This window comes from Callospermophilus lateralis, chromosome 9 (assembly GCF_048772815.1).
Source record: "Callospermophilus lateralis isolate mCalLat2 chromosome 9, mCalLat2.hap1, whole genome shotgun sequence".
Taxonomy (NCBI): Eukaryota; Metazoa; Chordata; class Mammalia; order Rodentia; family Sciuridae; genus Callospermophilus; species Callospermophilus lateralis.
The window spans coordinates 21,442,607-21,463,470 of NC_135313.1; the positions used below are offsets into that span (position 1 = coordinate 21,442,607).

General features: G+C 36.7%; 1 protein-coding gene across 2 annotated transcripts in view; it reads left to right on the forward strand.

The window, feature by feature from the left end:
* The first annotated feature begins 7,968 nt into the window (after positions 1-7,968).
* Abca12 (ATP binding cassette subfamily A member 12) overlaps positions 7,969-20,864 on the forward strand; it is a 162,293-nt gene continuing 149,397 nt past the window's right edge. For both annotated transcript variants that reach the window (XM_076866065.2, XM_076866066.2), the window contains exons 1-2: positions 7,969-8,037; positions 19,850-19,943. In XM_076866065.2, coding sequence (XP_076722180.2) covers positions 7,969-8,037; positions 19,850-19,943 — 163 coding nt within the window. The remainder of the gene's footprint in view (positions 8,038-19,849; positions 19,944-20,864) is intronic.

The window sequence follows — 20,864 nt, forward strand, 5'->3', positions numbered from 1 at the left end:
TCTCTGCTTCCTTGTTAGACAATTCTCCTTTAAATAAACCCTCGTAAGCTTTCTGTCCCCTTGTGGTAAGTTAGAGCCTTCTCTTTCAACATGTCTTCATTTCTCACATGGCCTCTAGTTCAGGGAATGAAGTTGCTATAACAAAATACCTTCTTGCAATGACCTCCTGAGGCCACAGAACCATGGCATGACAGAACTCATTTCATGGGTTCCTTGTGCTACACAAAATACTTGCTTGCTTCAAGCAATGAACTTTCATTACAGGAAGGCTAAAGAGTTGAGGGTCAAGCTATGGGTGAGAAAGGGATTATGTCTCCCATAAGAGTCTCAATGGTGGAAAAGTTTGGGCAAGCCTCTCAGAGAGTTTTGTACAATTTCTTTTTTATTATAGTCTGTATATAGATCACAGCCAGCTTTCAAAACAATGCCGTGGTTCAGGAAGAAAGCACAGGTAATAACAGAATGGGCACAATGAACTTCAGTGCTGTCAATCAAATTTTATTTTAGATGAAAATACATTTACTTTGTTTTACATGGGAGTGTTTCCCCATCGGAAAAGGGTTACTATGTAAAATTAAGTTCAAAATCATAATAAATAGTTAATACATGTGCAGTTATTTAACTCAGGTTGATTTTAGGTTCGTGTGTTCAGAAAAATACTGAGGGCGAATCTATGTGCTACAAAATTTGGTTCAATATGTGTTTGATTCTCTACAGCAAGACTTCACTGATATGATGGCCACATATTGTGTTCCTTTCATGCTATCATTAAAACAATCATTAAACCACACAGCTGGAGAGCCAGATGTTTCATTTTTATTATATACCATTCTCTCCACATTTAGAATCTATATGTACTTCTACAATGCCTAAAATTTTGTGATTGTTCTTTACATACTTATGTACACACTTGGTACCTCAAGCTACATATTTTGTAAAGAATATATACTGAGTATATATGTATGTCTCTACAAACACACAAAAAAGGATATTTTTGAGTGTGACCTTGTGAATTTATTCTATCCTATTTTAAAAATACCTATTCTTGTTCAGAAGTGAAATTATCTGATAACAATACACAAGACAATCAGTTGTTTCTTTTCATTTCTCTATGACATCTTTCCTTTTCCTCTACTTCCAAAATATTGCTTTTCGGGGGCCTGATAAAACAGAAGTGGTATTCCAGGAGGCCATAAAAGGGAACATGAAAACTAAGATTTTTACTTCTCTGCAGACTGACCAATTAGTGCTTCAGTCATTAGACTTTTCAACCAAAATATTTTATTATTGATTTGAATTGAAATCATTGGCCAGTTGCTTCTCCCCCCAGTTTTATCCTTCCAAAGTACTGCAGTAGTAATTGTGTAGAAAACATATAAAAACACTCTATTTTGCTCAACATTATGGGAACAGAGGTAGGTGATATTTTTCTTATACTGAAGATTGAAATTTTAACAGAGTAGGAATGATCATTTTCTCTTTTATGTAAGGAAACTCCTCTTTTGTTTCTGTTGCATTCAAGAGAATGCATGCTGACATTTAAATTTAGAAACTTCTCATATTTGTGAAATCTATTTTCTAATTGCTCTGAGAAGAGGCCTGTTACCAAAGTCTAAAACACACACAAAAAATTGGTTTACTGCATTTTTTTTCCATAAAGAAAGAAGTGATAATAGATAAATATATAGATTCGTGTCTTAACTGCATTAAGGTTTTTGGAGCAAAAACACAAGTTGAGAAGAAGACAATAGTGTTTCTCATTTTCACTTTTTCCTCTGAAATAAAAATTGATTATAACATTATGAAAACAGAGACACTGATATTTCTTTTCTTTTCTTTCTTTTTTTTTTTTAAATTGTTGTTTGTTTTCTTTTTGGTGATGCTGGGGACTGAACCCAGGGCCTTGTGCATGCAAGGTAAGTACTCTACCAACCGAGTTATGTCCCCAGCCCTGAGACACTGATCTTTCTTAATACCTTATCTGAAATCTTTCCTTTTTTTTTAAGTGGTTGGCCAAAAAAAAAAAAAAAATTGTCAAGTTTTACAGACTTCCATTATTACTAATCCTTACACGTCTACTGCAAAACATGTAGTAAAATTAACTAATTCAACATACTTTACCAGTTTAACCAAATAAATTATTACTCACCCTGATTGAGTGGGTGAGTAATTCTTTGTAAGATTGTAAATCACCTTGAAATTCCCATGCTCACATGACTCAATGGTAAGTAAGATAATCGGTTGATTTATCAAACTGGCTCTCCTGACATGACTGTATTATTTGTGATGAGAATTTTGGACTGTTGCGCCATTTTGGGAGAACAAGTTTCTTTAGAACTTAGCTTGGAGTGAGTCTTGTTTAAACTCCTTTAAACTATATCTTGCTTTCTGGTTTTGTGGATCAGATTTTTACCAGTTGTGTCTGGAGACAGTCATTGTCTGCATTTTCATTGAAGTGTCTCAGTGCTGATAAAGCACTTGAAAATCCTAAATCTTCCTCACACCGTCCTGCTTCATAGCATCAGCTATCAGCACCTTACATCACAGGTAATAAGGTATTAGCAATTGGTGCCTCATTATCTTAATCCTCAGGTGGAGTTCCACCCTCCTTATAAAAGAAGGTTGCTGTTATGTTTGCCATGAGTTAGCTTCAATTTCCCAACACGTTGTACATTTCCACCTGAGTTTAATGCATGCACTTGCCATGATTTCTTACCCATGCTTGCCTTATGAGGGCCCATTAAAAGACAGACTTTGAAGACACAGAGATCAGGGTTCAAATCATTAGCCACTTGACCCAAGGAGATCACTTGGTCTATGCTTTCTCATCCATAGAGATAACATTGGCCCATCAGGTTTATCATAATGATTAGATTCTGTATGAGATTAGCAACCCATAGCACCTTAATTAAAAGTCTACTAATGGGGAAAAAAAAGTAACTTGTCACTGATGTTGTGGGTAAAAACCAGTTTGGAAGTAAAATTATGATTCTGGTTGCTATTAAAATTCCTAAACTATTTTACTTCATTATCAACTCAATTCCACTTGATTTTTATTTTTAGCATTCAAAATAAGGGTTTCAGGACTCAACTTCAATTAATATCTCATTCTAGTAAATTTTATGTCTTTCCCCAGTGTCAGTTTTATCATAATCTGTCTTTTTGGAGGAATTGCCAGGAACTTTTCATTCTAAATCCTCTATGTGGCATCCTTTAACTCTCTAACTATTCAGCTTCTATTATTTATCTTCTATTACCTCAAACCAACTTTTTGGTCTGGCAAGGCCTGAGTTCTCATCATTCTCTAAGGATGTAGAATTCACCCTCAGCTCTTGGTGTTCCGTAAGACGTGGTACCTGCATGCCAGGGGCTGGTAGTGTGAACAGAGACAAACTAACTATCACAGAGGGTAATGAGGAGTTGACTATCCTCAAGAACAAAGGTTTATGGAAAAACAGAGGAAGAGGTGATTAACTCAGCTGCGGGTAGAGGTGTGGTGGGTGGAAGCTCTGGGAAAGGCCTCAGAGAGGAAGTAACACTTGAGTCAGTCATTGAGCACAATTTCATTTTGGGCAGAGGGAACAGCTTGACCAAAGCCTGAAAGCGAACAGTCCTCATCTGTGGCATAACAGCAGATGGCAGCAGGGATAGCCGAGGGTGGAGAGACACCCCGAAGGAGCTGGCAAAAGCCAGGCTGTGAAGTACTCTGATGCTCAACCAAAGTGTCTAAAAGAGGAGCCTTCCTTTACCCGGATTCCTTTTAGTCAATCATTTTTTTCTATGTGTACTTTTAAAAACTATCCACAAGTGTATTGTAGGTCCATAGAGAGGCAAGAAAACCCTTGAAGTTCCTTTTTTTTTTTTTTTTTTTTTTTTTTCTCAGCTCTTCCCTTGGAGTGCAGTGCCTGGGATTGGAGACAGAGTGGCACAGGGATTTAAAGTGCAGACAGGTTTGGGTGTTCTATCTGCTATTCTCACTGATTCCACTTCTAATTGTGCGAACTCAGGCAAGTTATAGCATCTCCCAAATGTCACTTTCTTCCTTTGAAAATGAGGACAGTGACAGTTTTCTGATGATAGGGCTCCTCTGATGATTCAATAACTGCTTAGCAAATGTTTACTAATCATTGTTCAATGAGCATTAATTGACCATTTACTAAGAAGCAGGACCTGTGCTGGAGTCCTACTGTATGGCATCAAGTTAAACAGATCTGAGCTTTGTAGTCTTGTGATTATTTTGCTATTACTATTGTTATTCTTTACTATTTGTTCTTTCTAGTTGTATATGACAGTAGAATCTATTTTGATATATTTATACAAGCATGGAGTAGATCTTATTCTAATTAGAATCACAGTCTTGTGGATGTATGTGATGGTGAGATTCGCTGTGGTGTATTCTTATATGTACCCAGGAAAGTAATGTCAGATTCATTCCACTGTCTTTCCTACTTCTATTCCCTCTCCCTTTCCTATTATTATTATTACTATTAGAGATCTTTAATAAATGCTATTAAAACAAATTAATGTGTTTCAGCCATATTAATACCACATTTAAGGTTGGTCTGACACCTCTTGCCTGGCCCTGGAACATTCTACATGAGTGGGAACTAACAAGGGCTACCATGTCGAATGCTCATGTGGTTCTGGCATTCTCTTTGGGCAGTATTGGGAGAGCCATTGTTCTAACTAACTATGTTCAGGAGGTACAGTGACCGGGCGGGCTCTAGATAACAACAACTCCAAAGGATGACTATGCATGTTCCATATGAGTTTCAGGCATGGATTAGTCAAAATTGGGCTGGCAGAACTGTTCTTAAAACTTGTAATTATTAGAGCTCAGGAAGGTAGAATTCCAGAATCATAAGATTCCATGATAAAGCAATTGAGTTTTTACTGCTGGCAAAGTGAATGCACCAAAGCAAATCCTACTGAAACTTAAGTAGATGTGGTGGCTTCTTGCTTGACAAAGGGATGCACCTGCTGATCTCCAAAGAGCACAGTCACCATCAGCAGAAAAGGGGAGTTTAGGTGGATGTTATAGATTAAGACCTGGAAATTATCCTTAAAAACAACTTGGGTCTGCTGGCCTCTTGGCAGAGCACTGGAATGACTGAGTAGTGTGTGTGGCATGGCAACATAGTCCTGCTAAGTAGAGTAGCATCAACTTCTCAGTACTACTGTAAAAACAAAAAAACTTTTAACAGCTTAACTGGTAAACAAGCTGCTCCTTTTTTTTTTTTTTTTAAACATACATTGTGTTGTTCTAACTTTGCCTCTCTTTGATTTTCAATATGGCTTTTTGCTTTTTAAATATCTTTCGGCAGCTATTTAATTTATCCTATGTACAGATATTTTTGGTTACCAATTGCCTTTTTTTCCTCTAGGAAAATTCCTAAGATATTTGCCAATGGCTTTCCATCCTAGAACGAGGAGTAGGGTACACAGACACATTCTCCTCTGTGCAGCCACTAGTTTTAATCTCCTAGTACATTATTTCTCTTGTTTCCTTTTGGTTGATCTACTAATACTTCAGGTTCTGTTCAGGATAGAACTCATGATTTGTAATTTGTGGAAAGCAAAGCCTCCACAATTCATGTTAGGCAATGACTTTTGTTTGAAACATCTCTGAAAATTACTCCTTAAAAGAAATTTGCAAACTTAAGAAAGATACTAGGTATGGTCATATAGATACCAACATTTTGACATTCAGAAAGGGGCAAAATTTTAATGTCTGATTATCTATGCACCCTAATGGAAGCTATTTCAAATTATATTTGGGGAAAGATTGCTCAGTCTCCAAGGAAATATGTGTGATGATTTTGGACCCATGCCACTGCCTTCAAATGCAAAGAAATATCTCATGTATATGAAACACCTAATGTATAGCTTGGAAATTACTCTGAAGAAATAGATCTCCCTGGAAGTCATGAGTTGTAATAAAACACATTATCTTCATTAGAAAATTAGAGGTAGTGGATGAAGGTGTCCGGTCAAGAGGACAAAGACGGCCTGAACTGAAGTTAAACAAACAACCACAAAACAAAACAATTCTGTGATTATACTGGAGTTGTGACAAGCAGCTTCTGGAAGAAACCATGTGGTTCATTCTGAGCTGACCTCTCACGTGCATCCGCCATGTGTGAGTCAATACTTTTTACCCTGAAGTAACCTGACTGAATATAGCAACCAAGCCTGCCATGTCCCTCTGCATGCAGAATCACATTCCAAATCCCACCTTGTCTTCACAACTAAGTAATGTTTATTTTTTAATCAAACCATTAGTGGGTTGTAGATTGTGACAGATAGTAATAGAAGGAGGCTGGGAAGCAGGGGCCCCAATCATCCTCAAAGATTGGGAAAGTCAGGCAAATGTCAGTTACTGTGCTCCCATGTGCCATCATCTCTGGGACCCTCCATTGTCCAAGGAGTACCTTGCCTATAACTTTGTCCAGAAAAAGATTAAGGATACCATCCAGATATTCAGGTCTGCCTGCCTGGCAGGATGGGGTTTGGAGAGACTCAGCACAGTAGAGATGAAGCTGGAGTTGAGGTAATGGGCATGTGCCGTCAAGGCTTCTGTCAGCCCCAGGCTGGCTGCCATCAATTTTGCACGGTCGTCCTGGAGCCCAGGCAGCTGAACCAGCATTTACTCCAGGTTTGAAAGGAGAACTCAAACAATACTTTAACTGATTTTGCAAGTTGAGTCTGGATCAGCCAGGGAAAGGTGTGAGGATCAAATGGGAACCTCACCAAACCAGCCTTGGCTCAAATAGTCTATTCAGTTAAATCCAGTAGGATATTTTAGGCACTGGCCATCTGTGAAGTACTAGGATACAGAATAGGCCATGTTCTCAAAGAATTTTCAATTTGGTGAGAAAAATGAGATTAAAAAAAATGCACAAGGCAAAAAATATTAGTTTTATCAGAGACACAACAACAAAAATTATGCTGTATTCAAAAGAGAGAGAATATATTTTATGAGAGATATCTAAAAATACTTCATGGGAGACATCAACTTGGGGATAATTTTGAGAGGGAGAGCTCTAGGAAAGGAGAGCATCCTAGGTAGAAGAGGTCACAGAAATATCTGGGGTCAGTCTGTTTCCTTTAACCCTAACTGCCAAAATGAGGGGATCCACTGTATGTCACCTACAGCTCACCTTTCACTTACTGTATTATTTCTAATCTAGTACATCGTGATAGAAGATGGGATCCAGCCAACAAAGTCACTTCCCCCAAATTGAAGTATTAAATTTATAGGTTAAAGATTGATATTCCCTTAGTATATCTAACAATGGGCTGAGGCTGAAAGCTTTTTCAGTTGAGCTCTGGCCTTATTGACTTAAAACATCTTAATGACACTTAAAAATATTATGAGAGTCACTGGGCCCTGAGTCTGTAAAATGCCGTCTGTATCCTGCCTCTACCAGAGCAGGCAGTGTGCGCAGGAAAGAAGGCAAGAGAATGTAGGACAAGTCCTACTGGCCTGGCAAGGGTCCCACCTAATTCCTTATGACGCGTCCAGTGCAGGTGACAGGCTCTGTAAGGTGTGGATAGGTAGTTAATTTCATGGAGAGGAGGAGGTGTAGGTTCACCTGGTTTTTTTTTTTTTTCCTTTACAGTGGGGCATTATCTGAATGATACTCATTCTCTTTTGAGTCTAGACTTCATGCAAAGAGCAGCAACTGGATGTCATTTTAAAATAAGCACAAGTTGCTGAAAAACACTGATCTGGGTCCCGTTGTGGAAGAAGAGTTGGAGGAGAAGTGCTTCCTCATCAAAGCTTCACGGAAAGGAAAGATCCATCAGGAAGAGAAGAACGGTGGGTTTCAGAGCCCCGTTCCCACAGAAGCTATGCCGTGAAAAGTCTCCTGGCTCAGTGACACGCAGCAGGTTGGACGGGGCAACAATTCTTCTTTTGAGGAGTAGAGGAAGAGAGGATTCTCTCTCCTTCAGGGTGTTTGAAGGATGGCTTCCCAGTTTCGTCAACTTCGGATCCTGGTGTGGAAAAATTGGCTAGGGGTCAAAAGGCAGCCGGTGAGTCAAAAAAAAAAAAAGGTGGGGGGTGTAGGGGGGCTGCAGGCACAGGACAACATTCCAGGCAATCCCAAAATGTGATGTTAATGAGAGGGAAAAAGAAGAGTCAAAAGGTATTTTTCAAAGCAGAAAATAGGATGTTTAGAATTCATCTCTCCATCTGTCTTTTAGCTAATGGGGCGAGTCTTAACATGCCCCCAAAGCAGCCTTTTGATTTCAGTAAATTAAAAGAGTAAATCAGGACATGCCCTGGGCAAAGGAAAGGATGTGCCTTGTTACTTGTTGAATTAGAACTAGTGTTGAATTCTGGGTTCAGGCCAAAATGCTTTTAGAATTTTTCTTAATGAATTTAGTTTAAAATGGGATGAATGAAAGTAAAGTACCATTTGAAAATCATTTGAAATGAGAAGAAATATACTAGAAAATCAAAAGCCATAGAAAGTTTGGTTGAAAAGTAAGATATAGAAAAGAAATAGTTTGGCAGTTGTTAATATGAAAGAGATTTTAAGAAACCAGTATCTCAAAATCATTTACTGGAAAGGCCAAACTAGTGGGTGCCGGTGTATGTGATGTTTTAAGACTATTACCAAATTACTTCTACGCTTGGCATTGCAACATTGTTTTTGTGCTCTTACATTAATGTTTGCTTTTTAAATTACAAAGCTAGCTATTAGAGTCTCACCTGAGAGAGTTCAAGGAGACTGAGGAAGGAATTTGTTTCTGTGAATCGTCATATATTCAGAAAAACATTTGGAAACCAGGGAAATCCAAAAAGACATTCAATATGTTTCACTTTAAAGTAGGAATTTCCAGACTCAGTTGTGTAATATAATATGCAAATAATATGCATCAGAGAAACCGACGTTTATCTATGTACCTTATCTCACTTCAGGCTTGTTCAGTATTCTGATGTATGCAGTAAGAGAAGGAATTAGATGGTCATTCACCTTTGTGAATTTGATGGGCAGGGTTAAAAATCATAAGGTGTCATGTGATTTCTTAGATGTGCTAGACATAAAATTATAAAATCATTAACATTTTTGTTTGTTAACTGTAAAAAGAGCATAAAAGACAAATTTCCCATAATTATCACGTGGTTCATTCTGGGTAGCATTTGGCAGGGAAAGAGTCGGAGCACAAGAGTTGGACTCCTGCCAGTGTTCCACCCATGGCTTACATAGCATATGACAAGTTCTCAAAGCATTAGGTTCCCACTTGTAAAATAGGCACGAGGTCTGCTGCATCTACCCTCTAGGGTGGAAGGACCTACGTGAGCTCATATATTTAAAATTGCTTTATAAATGATGAAACACTTAACAAATATACTAGTGAGGGATTTGGGGCAATGTGTGTGTCATTTTATTCAGATTAATGATGAAAGGAAATCTGGGGGAAGGGCGTGGGAGAGAGGAAGAAATTGACAAAAAGTTCAAAAGTGATGAAAATCCAATAGTTAATAATCAAAACAGGGCTGGGGCTGGGGCTCAGCGGTAGTGCACTTGCCTGGCTTGTGTGAGCCACTGGGATCGATTCTCAGTACCACATATAAATGAATAAAGGTCTATCAACAACATATATAGATAGATAGATATAGATATAGATATATAATAAAAGCATGGAGGAACTGAGGACTGTTATTGCTGTTATTGCTGATAAACAAGGTTTGAGGTGGTATGTGTTCCTTACAATTCCCAAAACTTTAGAAAAAGAAGAACTCCAAGAGCTTCAGATGAATATTTTTTTTTCATTGAGAAATTTTATTCTTAGAAATTATGATACGAAGTTCCTTTCTCATATATAAAATAGTGGGTATCTGTTGATGCTTTGGAATTTTTCTCTATTTCAGTTTCCTCCAGACATGGTAGCATACTTAAAGGAGATGTAATCAGATATGCTAAATATGTTTCCCATGATACCATAATAATTGTCCATGATAACACATGTATTATATGTGATACATTGTTCCCCTGTAGCAAAAATCCTTAAAAAGCATCTGGAAATTACACTTTTCCTGGGGCAGGGGAATAAATGAGCTAATAGTTAATTCTAGAACATGGAATGATTCCAATCTTAAGTGCACTTTGAGAGAATGGGGCTCAGGACAGAAAAATCTTAGTTATAGAAAAATGAGGTTAGAAAAAACCCAGGATTTGGTAAAATTCAGAAGGCCAATTAGGACCCCCCAGAGGGACAAGAATCCATTAGGACCCTCCAGAGGGACAAGAGACACCTATAGAATATGGTGTGGTAAGAGGAGAAAGAAGGGCAATTCTGAGTGGAGAACAGGCAGGCAAAGAAAGAGACATTGCTTTTATCATAGATTTGCCTGGGGCTAGCTTCATTTCAGTATTGGAAAGGAGACTCAAAGACACAGGTGGAAAGGATAGTAGGTGATAGGAAACTTCACACTTTAGAGAAAAGAAGAGGTCTTGAAGTTAGGATCATACATCACCAGGGAGATAAAATTTTTAAAATGTGAAAAGAGAAAAATAGAGGTAAATTAGAAGACATGAATGTGAAAAGATGGTGCATAGAAATTTAAGGAGAAGGCTGGGGATGTGGCTCAAGCGGTAGTGCGCTCGCCTGGCATGCATGCGGCTGGGTTCGATCCTCAGCACCACATACAAACAAAGATGTTGTGCCTGCCGAAAAACTAAAAAAATAAATATTAAAAAATTCTCTCTCACACACACTCTCTCTCTCTCTCTTTAAAAAAAAAAGAAAGAAAAAAAAAGAAATTTAAGGAGAGGAGCTAATCCCTGTGTAGGAACTAGACTTGGGTACCCATCAAGCAGTCGCTTAAAATGCACACATTTTCATCTGATATTTATATATCATCCTGGAAATTGTACTTTAAAAATAAATTTTTATATCCAGACAAATAGAAATTAAGTTTTGTGACACAGGGAATGTACTATCCCTACTGAATGTTAAGGAAAAATGTCTGCATCATCACCATGACAACTTGAAACAGATTCCATCACATAGCAAGGTGGTAGGCAGAACAGTCTGTGAAGGACAGTTGGGGATCTTTTAATGGAGAAACACATAATATACAAGAAGAAGAAGAAAAAATATAAAAATATTAAGGTAGACCGAGGGTTATGGAGGAAGTATATTTATTGTAAAAGTATATGCGGGAATAGAAAATGAAAAAAGAATTACAAAAGGTGATATAGTCAGAAATAAATAGAACAAATAATGTTGAATCTGGCTACAATTTTTGAGGTTGACCTCTCTCAAAATTACTCTTGAAGTAAATATCTCTCCTTTTATAAAATCAAAGACTAGAATTCTGGAATATTTGGATTATCTAATTGACTTAATTTTACAGCGTCACGGAGAACTCAAGGGATTTGTCCAAGATCACATCATGAATTGAAGGATCAAAGTCAGACTTCCCCAATCCTGAGTCTATTCTTTGCATTACCTCTTTTCTACTGTTCCTGAGCTGAGTTTTCTTTCACAATATTCTCTGATCCCTGCTCAGAGTACATCCCACCAAAGAAGAGACCATATCTGCTAAGGAGGTCGTAGACATTGCAATTTTCAAATATTTGTGGTGATATCAATCGTTAATTATACTGGAAAAAAACGAATAGTAAAGAAGAGTTAAAAAAAAAAAAAAGACCAAGAGAAATGTTAGGTGTTATACAAAATCAATTGGATGTAGTTGCTACCCTGCTGGGCTTGTAATTTAACTCTACAGATAATGGTAAAATGAAGATACAATCCAGAGGAGATGCTTCGCAATAGGGAGACTCTCCTAAAGAGATGCTAGCTAATGATAGGAAGCAGTCCTGGGACAGCAAGGGCTGCAGGCTGCAGGCTGAAAGGCTCCATAACACAAAAATAGGTTTATCTTTCCCTAAGAAAATGGGTCCTGAAAAGACCCATCAAGGAGAGACTTCAGATCTTGATGGACGTGAACTCTAATTCTAAATTTTTGACCTGAATGAAATAATTAATGTCAGTGGATTATTTTCTGTTGTAACTATTTTGCTAGTGCCTCTCACATTAACTCAGTTGATGCTAGAAAAGGCTCTCATGGACACTCCTGCTATCTCTGACATTTTGAATTAAACTTGACTCTTCTCTCCAAATCCCCACCTTATTCAAACAACTTCTTTTCACAGTAACTAAAAAAAAGAGGAAGAAAGTCTTAGCTTCAAGTTTTGGAAGCAGATTGGTCTGTATATTAATTTCTATTTTGGAACAATTTAGTATTAAATATTAATTCCAAATTTAATTCTAAGCCAGTTTAAAATAAACTAGGTCGTGCACAATTCTCTCTACTGTGTGGTCAAGTGTTCCAGTAGGCAAATGAAACACATTTATCTCTTCTGAATCTGGACCATTTATTCCTTTTAATTGCTCAACAGTTTTAGTTCTATCTATTGATTATCATGCTGAACACATAGTGGACACATGGATTTTTAAAAATTTAGTCAATGAATAATACGTAAAGAGATGAAGGTGTTTCAGAAATGGGAGAAAGAGAAATAAATATATTGGCTTACTTTCCAATATACATTGTATTGTTTTCATAGACATCACAGAAAATTCACCCATCTCTAAAATTGCATTGTAAGCTATAAGCATGGAATTAAAAAAAAATCTTAGTCCTAGTTTTCAGATGAGTCCTATATTTATGGAAGACAGTGTCAAAGAGCAGAAAACCCAACTGAAGGAGAATACTAGGCCACTTGTATTTTCTCATTTTGGGGGCAAAACTGAGGTTGATTCCAGATCTAAGGTACCAAGTTCTTATTTCAAGATGAGAACCTTGGAATCCTCTTGTTGCTATCAAATAACAGCCATGCTATCGTATATGGAAAAAATAAATATCAGAGGATAGAATATCAGAGGAAGGAAAAGACTTTATTGTATGGAAGGTTGGGCAATTTTTATTTTCAAGTTTGTAATAAAAAGTAATAATTCTCGGTTCCAGGAAGACCTTTAAATGACTTTCAATGCTCTCTAACATTGAAATAATTAAAAAAACTATTTTATTAGTCCCAAGGCTGAACTAATAAAAGCATAATATTCAGATCAACGAGAGCCAGCAGTTTCTGCTATAGTGGTTTTTCTCTATGGCTTAATGGTTAACTGTGCTGATGCTAAAGCCAGGCTCTAGGTCTAAACGCCAGCTTTATATAGATAGCTTAGTGGTTTCTGGAAGGAAAGATTATTTTGTTTCTTCAAGATTCGATTTTCTCATCTGGGAGAGAAAATGAGCTTGTTATGTTAAATGAGATGATGCACGTTGAGTGTTCAACAGCATATTGCACTTTTTAAACGGTCAATATATGTTAGCTATTATCATTTGGAGTATGACATCAAATTCTGACACTAATTATAAAAAGATCACTTAGCAACAAGAATTCATCCTGGGGAAGATATTTTGAAACAAGATTTAATAGAGAATTGTTGATGATACCCAGGAAGAAAGGAGATTGTCTTTCTTCAAATACTTGCAGAACTCTCATGTGGAAGGGGAAAGCAAACTAAGAAAAATGAGTGTAGCATGGGAAGAAGATTCCACCTTAATATGAGCAAAAACATCAGACAATGTGAGTTGTCCACTGATGTAGTCTCACAAGGTAGTGAACCTCCTGTCACTAGAAGCATTCAAATAGAGGTTGGACAGCCACATGGTAGCAATGTTTCCCTACCTCTTGATGCACCAGAAGTTCTGTCCTTATTTCTATACCTGGAATATTCCTTCTTATCTGTGAGTCTTCATCCATATGTTTCTTCTGCTTGAAGACTTCTACTTCCTTCTCACAAGCAAAGATATCTAACATGCATACTTTTTCTTCACCCTCTTTTTCCTCTGTCGGGTTTTAGACTCACATTTCCTTCATCTGTCTTCCTCTCACACTCTATGTACTTCCTGCCTCATAGCATTTATCCATTACATTCTGTCGTGATTTTTAAAATTGGTTCCCTTCCTCGGGAGACTGAAAACCTCAATTTTTCTATCCTCAGTGCTTGGTACACAGTCTGTGCTCAACAATTTTCTGTGTATTAATGACGCTGCAAACCTTATATAGATGACTATTGCATTTTAAGTTTCCTTAAGACTCCAAGATTATGATAACACTGAGGGGAATGAAAACTCTTTAGCTAAGTCATTTTATTTTTGTTTGTTTTCAGTGTTGGGCAAATAAACCCTATTGAAATTTGGTAATTGTACTTATAGTCAGTGTCATTGATTTTTGACATAATCAAGTTCAATCCCCCCCATCCCCTCACCTCCCCATGCAAGGGACACAAACTTATATACCTATAGGAGCAAAACAGTTAATGTGGCTATGTGGAGTGGAGTGTATCAAGTGTCCTTCTTTAATGCATCGGTCATGTTGAAGCCAAGGACAAAATTTGTGAGCAATAGACAGAAACCTCCATTAATTTAGTTTGTTTTTCACCCATATTCTAAGAAGATCAAGATATAGTAATTAAATTTATGGAGTCTCCAAATTATATTTTAAAGTGCTTTCTTCAAATTTTAAACTATGCAATAATATTTATTAATATAAAAGTCCCCTGGACTTTATTTTCTTATTTATGTTTTAGTGAAACTGATTAGAAAAGAATAACAATGGCAGACACAAATTGAACCAAATGGATTTGCAGGAATTAGAATAAAGGGTCTGACAGGGTAATGGTGCATGATTTGCCCAGATTTTTCAGAAATTAGATTTGTGAGAGTTTCAAAGATTCAACACAGTAGTTCTTTGCAAATACAGACACAAATATTACTAGGTAATTTAATTATGTTAGTGGGCACTCCAGATCAGTTCTAAATGGCAATTTTAGAGTGAATTTATGTTTGATGGATTCAAAGAGTTGCTTAAGATTTAAACTCATAATTTTGGGCAGATGAATTCATTGACTGCAACATTCCTGAAATGTACCCTGGTATCATCATTAATTCCCCCAAATTTAACACCTGCCTACAGTAGTAGAGTTCTTGGATATGAAGCTTATTTGTTTTTAACTCTTCTTCGTTCTTTCATCTTTTGCTTTATTTTTTAAAGTTGAGTCTGGATTTTCCAAAAGAAATGCACAGATCTTTCAAATAACATCTAAACCTTTTTTTTTTAAGAATTTCAAATTTAAAATATTTTTTTCTAGAGCCTTTTGAGATGCCCTGAACACTGTTGTGTGCATTCCCTACAACCCAGCATACCAATACCACCATCAAATCCTCAAACTTAATTCAAATTTTACCAATTGCCAGAACTGGGGCCGCTCAAGTTCCGAATCATGTGCTGCTGCTAGTTTTCAAGCCTCTGGTTTCGTCCAGCATGTAACACATTCTTGGCGTTTCCTTGAATTTTACAACCCTGGTATTCTTGAACATTCAAGAGCAGTTGTTTTGTATGGCATCTGTTGTTTCTTCATTTTTAGAGCCGAGAATATCAGAATATCAAGAACGTCACAGAGGCAATGCTGTCTTCCGCCCACTGCATCACATCAGATGGCACATGACGTCAAGTTGCCCCATTTTGTGGCAAAGTATTTTGAGACTATGTACTTACTAAGCTTTCAACTCTTCTGCTTGCTTTTGAATTTATTCATATCTGTATAGACTTATGGCTTCTACTTTATTCACTTAGGCTTTTTATTATCAAATTGTCTTTTAATACTTTGGCTGGTGGGTCAAATTTGATGCTCAGATCTAACCAGAGACTGGCATTTGTGTACTTGGATGTCTTCTCATTCTTCTTTGGCAATCTCTAAGCAGCATCTCTGTTACCCATCAATCTACCTGAATCATCCATCTATCTACCTATCTATCTAGCTATCATCTATCTTTCCCCATATTCTGTATCTATTCTGTAACTCTGTCAAGCCTACAGATAATGACATCTCAATAATAATGGTCACACCTACTTCCCAGATGTCACTAAAAGAAACTAGAGTTTGTTGGAAGAGTGAGTGTTACCAGGGCTGGGACAAAAGGTACAAAATGAGGCAGAACCTGTGGAACTAGAAAATAGGAAAGTAGGAAATAAGGAATGTGCACTTACCTACATTTAAGTCTCTTTATATATTTTGGAAATGTGGAGTTTATGCCCATATTGTTGATTCTCACCCAACACTACAGAATTCTTTCTAGTTTTTTTTTTTTCTCCCATGTTTGTAATTCCCCTGATGGACAGTGAGAAGCATGGTTCCTCTGGAGGAGGGTTTTCTTTTTTCTTTCTTTCTTTCTTTCTTTCTTTCTTTCTTTCTTTCTGTACTGGGGATTGAACCCAGGAGCACATTACCACTGAGTCACATCTTCATCACTTTTCGTTTTTCATTTTATTTTGAGACAGAGTCTCTCTAAGTTGCTGAGGGTCTTGCAGAGTTTTTGAGGCTGACCTTAGACTTCCAATCTTCCCACTCTAGTCCCCTAAGGACTTCTGAATTGAATTGTCCAGGAAGGGAAGGAGAAGAGAAAGAACAGAATGGGATATGTCAGTAGAATATAAACCTGAGAAAAATCAAAGAGCACAAAGACTAGCCCCCCAAGGGTCTTGTGAAGTATTCAGTGTGCATATGCCCTTAGATGTCAAGAATGCAGGGGAATAAAATGCAAATGAGGCATAGAGGTAGTGTGAGATAATTAAAATATCAGCAAATATACCAAACCTTAAAACCTGCTTTATTTTATGTGTTTATGTAGCTCTTAGGTCTATACAGTTAAAATCAATATATTAGCCCTTTCTCCAAACAAGTGAACTAAAAAGTCATAACTCATTGGTTGGTATTTGGATTCTTTAAATTGCATCTTTCTACTTTCTTATGATAATATGTGAATTGGTGTTAAGATCAATCCTGCAGCTATGAAAATTTAAATTTTGGTTTTTTTTTTTTTGATTCTGTGATTAATTTGTCAAACTTAACAGTCTCAAGATCACAGTGTGGAGAGCTTTATACTTATTATCCCTCTAAAATTCGTATACAATGAAGTTCTCAGCTCACTTTAACCTAAAATCCCAGGGAGAGCTTATGATGATAGATTTGTTTGTGGGCATGTTGTGATTTTTGCCTTTAACAAAACCTAAATTGCCTTAAACTTTTCTGATTTAGACTGCATTTTTGTCTGGGTTTAAAAGATATCTAAAACTAATTTCAAAATTTATGAAAAATCTTCATTAAAATATAAGATCAATCAAAAAATAACTTAAAAAAATATCCCATAGTATATGAGCTTCATTTGAACGTGGTTGCTTATTTGGGTTGGTAGAGTTGATCTCAATCTCTGAATTCTCACAGGGTTCCCATAGAAAAGGAATAGACATGCCTAATAGCAGCTGTGGGGCACTAAACCTACTCAGAGGAATGCTTGCTTATAACTATGTCTTCAAATACCAAACTGATAAACCTACAAGTGTTAATTTTTTTAACCTTAATTCTTTATAGTCTACATTTCAAATAAGACCCATAAAATATTATCTAATTTTATCCAGGATCTTTGAAAAAGAGACTCTAAATTTCAGCTATTTCAGAAACTAGGCTGGAGTAATAGCATAGCTTTTATTTCTATGGCACTCATATTTTTCCAATACACTCTCTGTAATGCTTTCTTCTTTGCTTCTTAGAGCAGCAGAATAATTACAAAAATTCCTGGCTATGTATCTTGGGATCAGATCCTTGTCCCCTGTCTGCTTCCTAATTGCATTTGTGAGTTTGGACAAGTTATGCTAGCTTTTCACACCCAGAGAATAAAACAAGGGAGTTGGGTCAGATCAAGGATCCTTAATATATTTGATGCTATAGATGTGTTTGGCAATCTGGTCAAACCTATGACCCTTCTAAGAATAATGTTTTTAAATTCAAAAATTAAAATGAAAAAAAAGTAAGATTACAAATAACAACAATTATATTGAAATTCAACTATCAAAGCATTGAAAAGCAAATTTGTTTGTTTTAATATACCCTGAATTCTATCCACTAGACGATCTCAAAGAAACTTTATAACAAAAACATCACAGGACCTTATAAACAATCCTGCTAGTCGGGGAAGGTGGCATACATCTACTTCCATTCTCCTCAAAGTGTAGTCCATGAACCAGCAGCATCACCTACCCTGAGAGTTTGCTGGAAATATAGAATCTCAGGCCCCACTTAAAATCTACTCAATTCAAATCTTCATGCTTACAAAATCCCAAATGATTTCCATGTTCACAAATGTCTGAGAAATGCTGTTTCATATCAAGCAATTTGTCCTACCTGGGAGCATTTCAGCTGAGATCAAACCAAACACCTTAAACTTCCTTCCATCTCCATTGAACTTCTTCTACTTTGTAAAACTTGTCCCTCTACTCAAAGTCTAAGAAGTTGGCGACAAGCCTACTAGTAAAGAGAATAGTGGTCTTAGGCACGTGTTGGGGATTTTAGTCGAAAATTTAGGCTAGGAGTTATTGAAGGATCAATAATTGATTGGGTTTGGCTTGCTTCAGAGCATTGAAAAGCCCCAGGCAGAAAGAGATTTGGCAGAAGCCAAAATTCTCTGAAAAGTAGGGGAGGAAAGATAGCAAGTGTGACCACAGAAGTAACAGAAGCAGAGTTCCAAGTCTAATTTTATCGAATAGGGGCTGGGTGTGTTCTCTATCGTTTAGTTTGAGCATTGTAACTGTTTGCGTGTTACAGTTAATGTTCTTGTGAATATGTTTTTCACTGCTCTGGAGCTGATTTTATAGGCATATAAAATATTAAGCAGTTAGTGACTTTCAAACTGAATCCTGTCTACATAAGAAGGAATAGCGGTTGCTAATGCACCTTAAAGTGAAAATCTCTAATAGAAATTTAAATTTCCATGCAGTATGCATTTTTTTGAGCATTTATTTTGTACCAGGTAGTGAAAATTCAGGGGTGAATAAGAAACTGTTATTGTCATAAGAGCTGCCTGTTTATTTTGGGAACCACTCCCTGCTCTTGCCCCTCCTTCTGCTTCCTTCCATCTCCCCAAAAATGTTGACTCTAACATGTGAAGTTCTATGGTGAAAGCAGATACAGAATATTGCAGCGGCATAGGGAGGTTTGTAGAGAACTTCAAATTCCTGTTGGCTTACTTGCTCATTGACTCAATTATTCATTTTGTTAGTTTATTAATTTACTGATTTGCTCAACATTATTTATGGAGCCATTTCTAAGGCACATACGGGTCTTTGTGGCTGAGCACAGAATACTCACATTGGAAGTAGTAAGAAAGGCATGGGTTGAAATGACACTGGGTTTCATATGTCCTGTTTTGAATGTTTATTCTAATCTAAGAAGCACCTGAGAAACTCACATAATTTTTTTTTGTGTGTGGGAGGGGGGTACTGGGAATTCAACTCAGGAATGCTTTGCCACTGAGCCATATCCCTAACCATTTTTTTTTTTTTTAAATTTTGAGACAGGGTCTTGCTAAGTTGCATAGGACCTCACTAAGTTGCTGAGGCTGACCTTGAATGTGTGGTCCCCTTGCCTCAGCCTCCTGAGTCTCAGAGATTTTTAAGTAAGGAAGTTACCAATCAGACTTGAATTCTAAGATAGTCATGCTTGAGATAGTCATAACAGGTGACCAGAAAGGAAACTTCAGAAGAACATTTCAAGGTGTTAATCCTGGAGCAATCATTCTTGTAAAGTCTCTTGTAGTTTTAAAAGTTTCTCATTCCTTTCTTAATAACCATATTTATGGAGAGCCAAATATCCACCTTGGTATATTATGATGTAACATATCTCTTATACTCAAGGGTTTTGTTTTTGTTTTGTTTTGTTGACTCAAGAACTTGATTAACAATTTTTCCTATGATTTTTTATTTTGCAGTTTTGGACACTTGTCTTGATCTTATGGCCAGTCATTATTTTCATAATTTTGGCTATTACCCGGACCAAATTTCCTCCAACAGCAAAACCAACTTGTAAGTAGATGAGATTTATTTGTTTCCCTCACTTTGGGATGCTGTTTAAAATTTGTTGGGGTACCACTTCAGTGTCTTGTTCTAAAATTTGTTTCTTGGAGTAGTTTTCCACTTGAAAAAAACTACTTGAAGGTGTTTGTGTGGTTTTTCTCCCAGTTTTCAAATAGAAAATATACATTTGTAATATTAGAAAAGTCTGAAGCATGCTGGAACCAGAATATTTAAATCTCCATAAAATTTTGACTCTTTTATTATTTATATCACAAATCTCACCCTGATATGTGCAGCATAAGCCAACAGCAGTATCAGGCTAGATCATTCTGTACTTTTGTAGTAGAAACCACAGACTTGCATTTGATCAACTGGACAAATGAAATTCAGAGGACTATAAAGCTCTCTTCTCTCTTCACAGCCATTTGAGTGTTGTAAATGTGTCAACACATTTAGTTTCAAAGAAGATTGTTTTCTAATTAGTGCTGTTTCAGTAACATTTAATCATTGCCAAGTTATAAAATGGGCAGGATGCCCAACTCGGTTCATTATTTTCTTTTAGATCCAGAATGGAAATGCCGAGAGGACTCTAAAACGACCTCAGAACTGGAGCAAATGAGCTTTCCAAACCCAGAGATTTGACCAATGCTGCATTTGCTTTTGTTTTTTATCCCTTTGGAACAAGTTTTCTAAGTAGAGGAATAAAAGTCAAGCGATTTTTTTCAAGTTTCAAAAAATTGTTCATTATATGTTAATTTTTGTGAAACAGTTTGTATTTCAAGTGAATTATAGTAATTGGTTATGTAAAAGAATACAATGCTGAATTACTTTGTAAAGACAATAGCAAGCTAGTGATTTTAAAAATAAGGGCAGTGTTTTTCAATTACCCAGTCCTAAAAAACATAAGAGGAGAGCTGTGGCAGAGTCTAC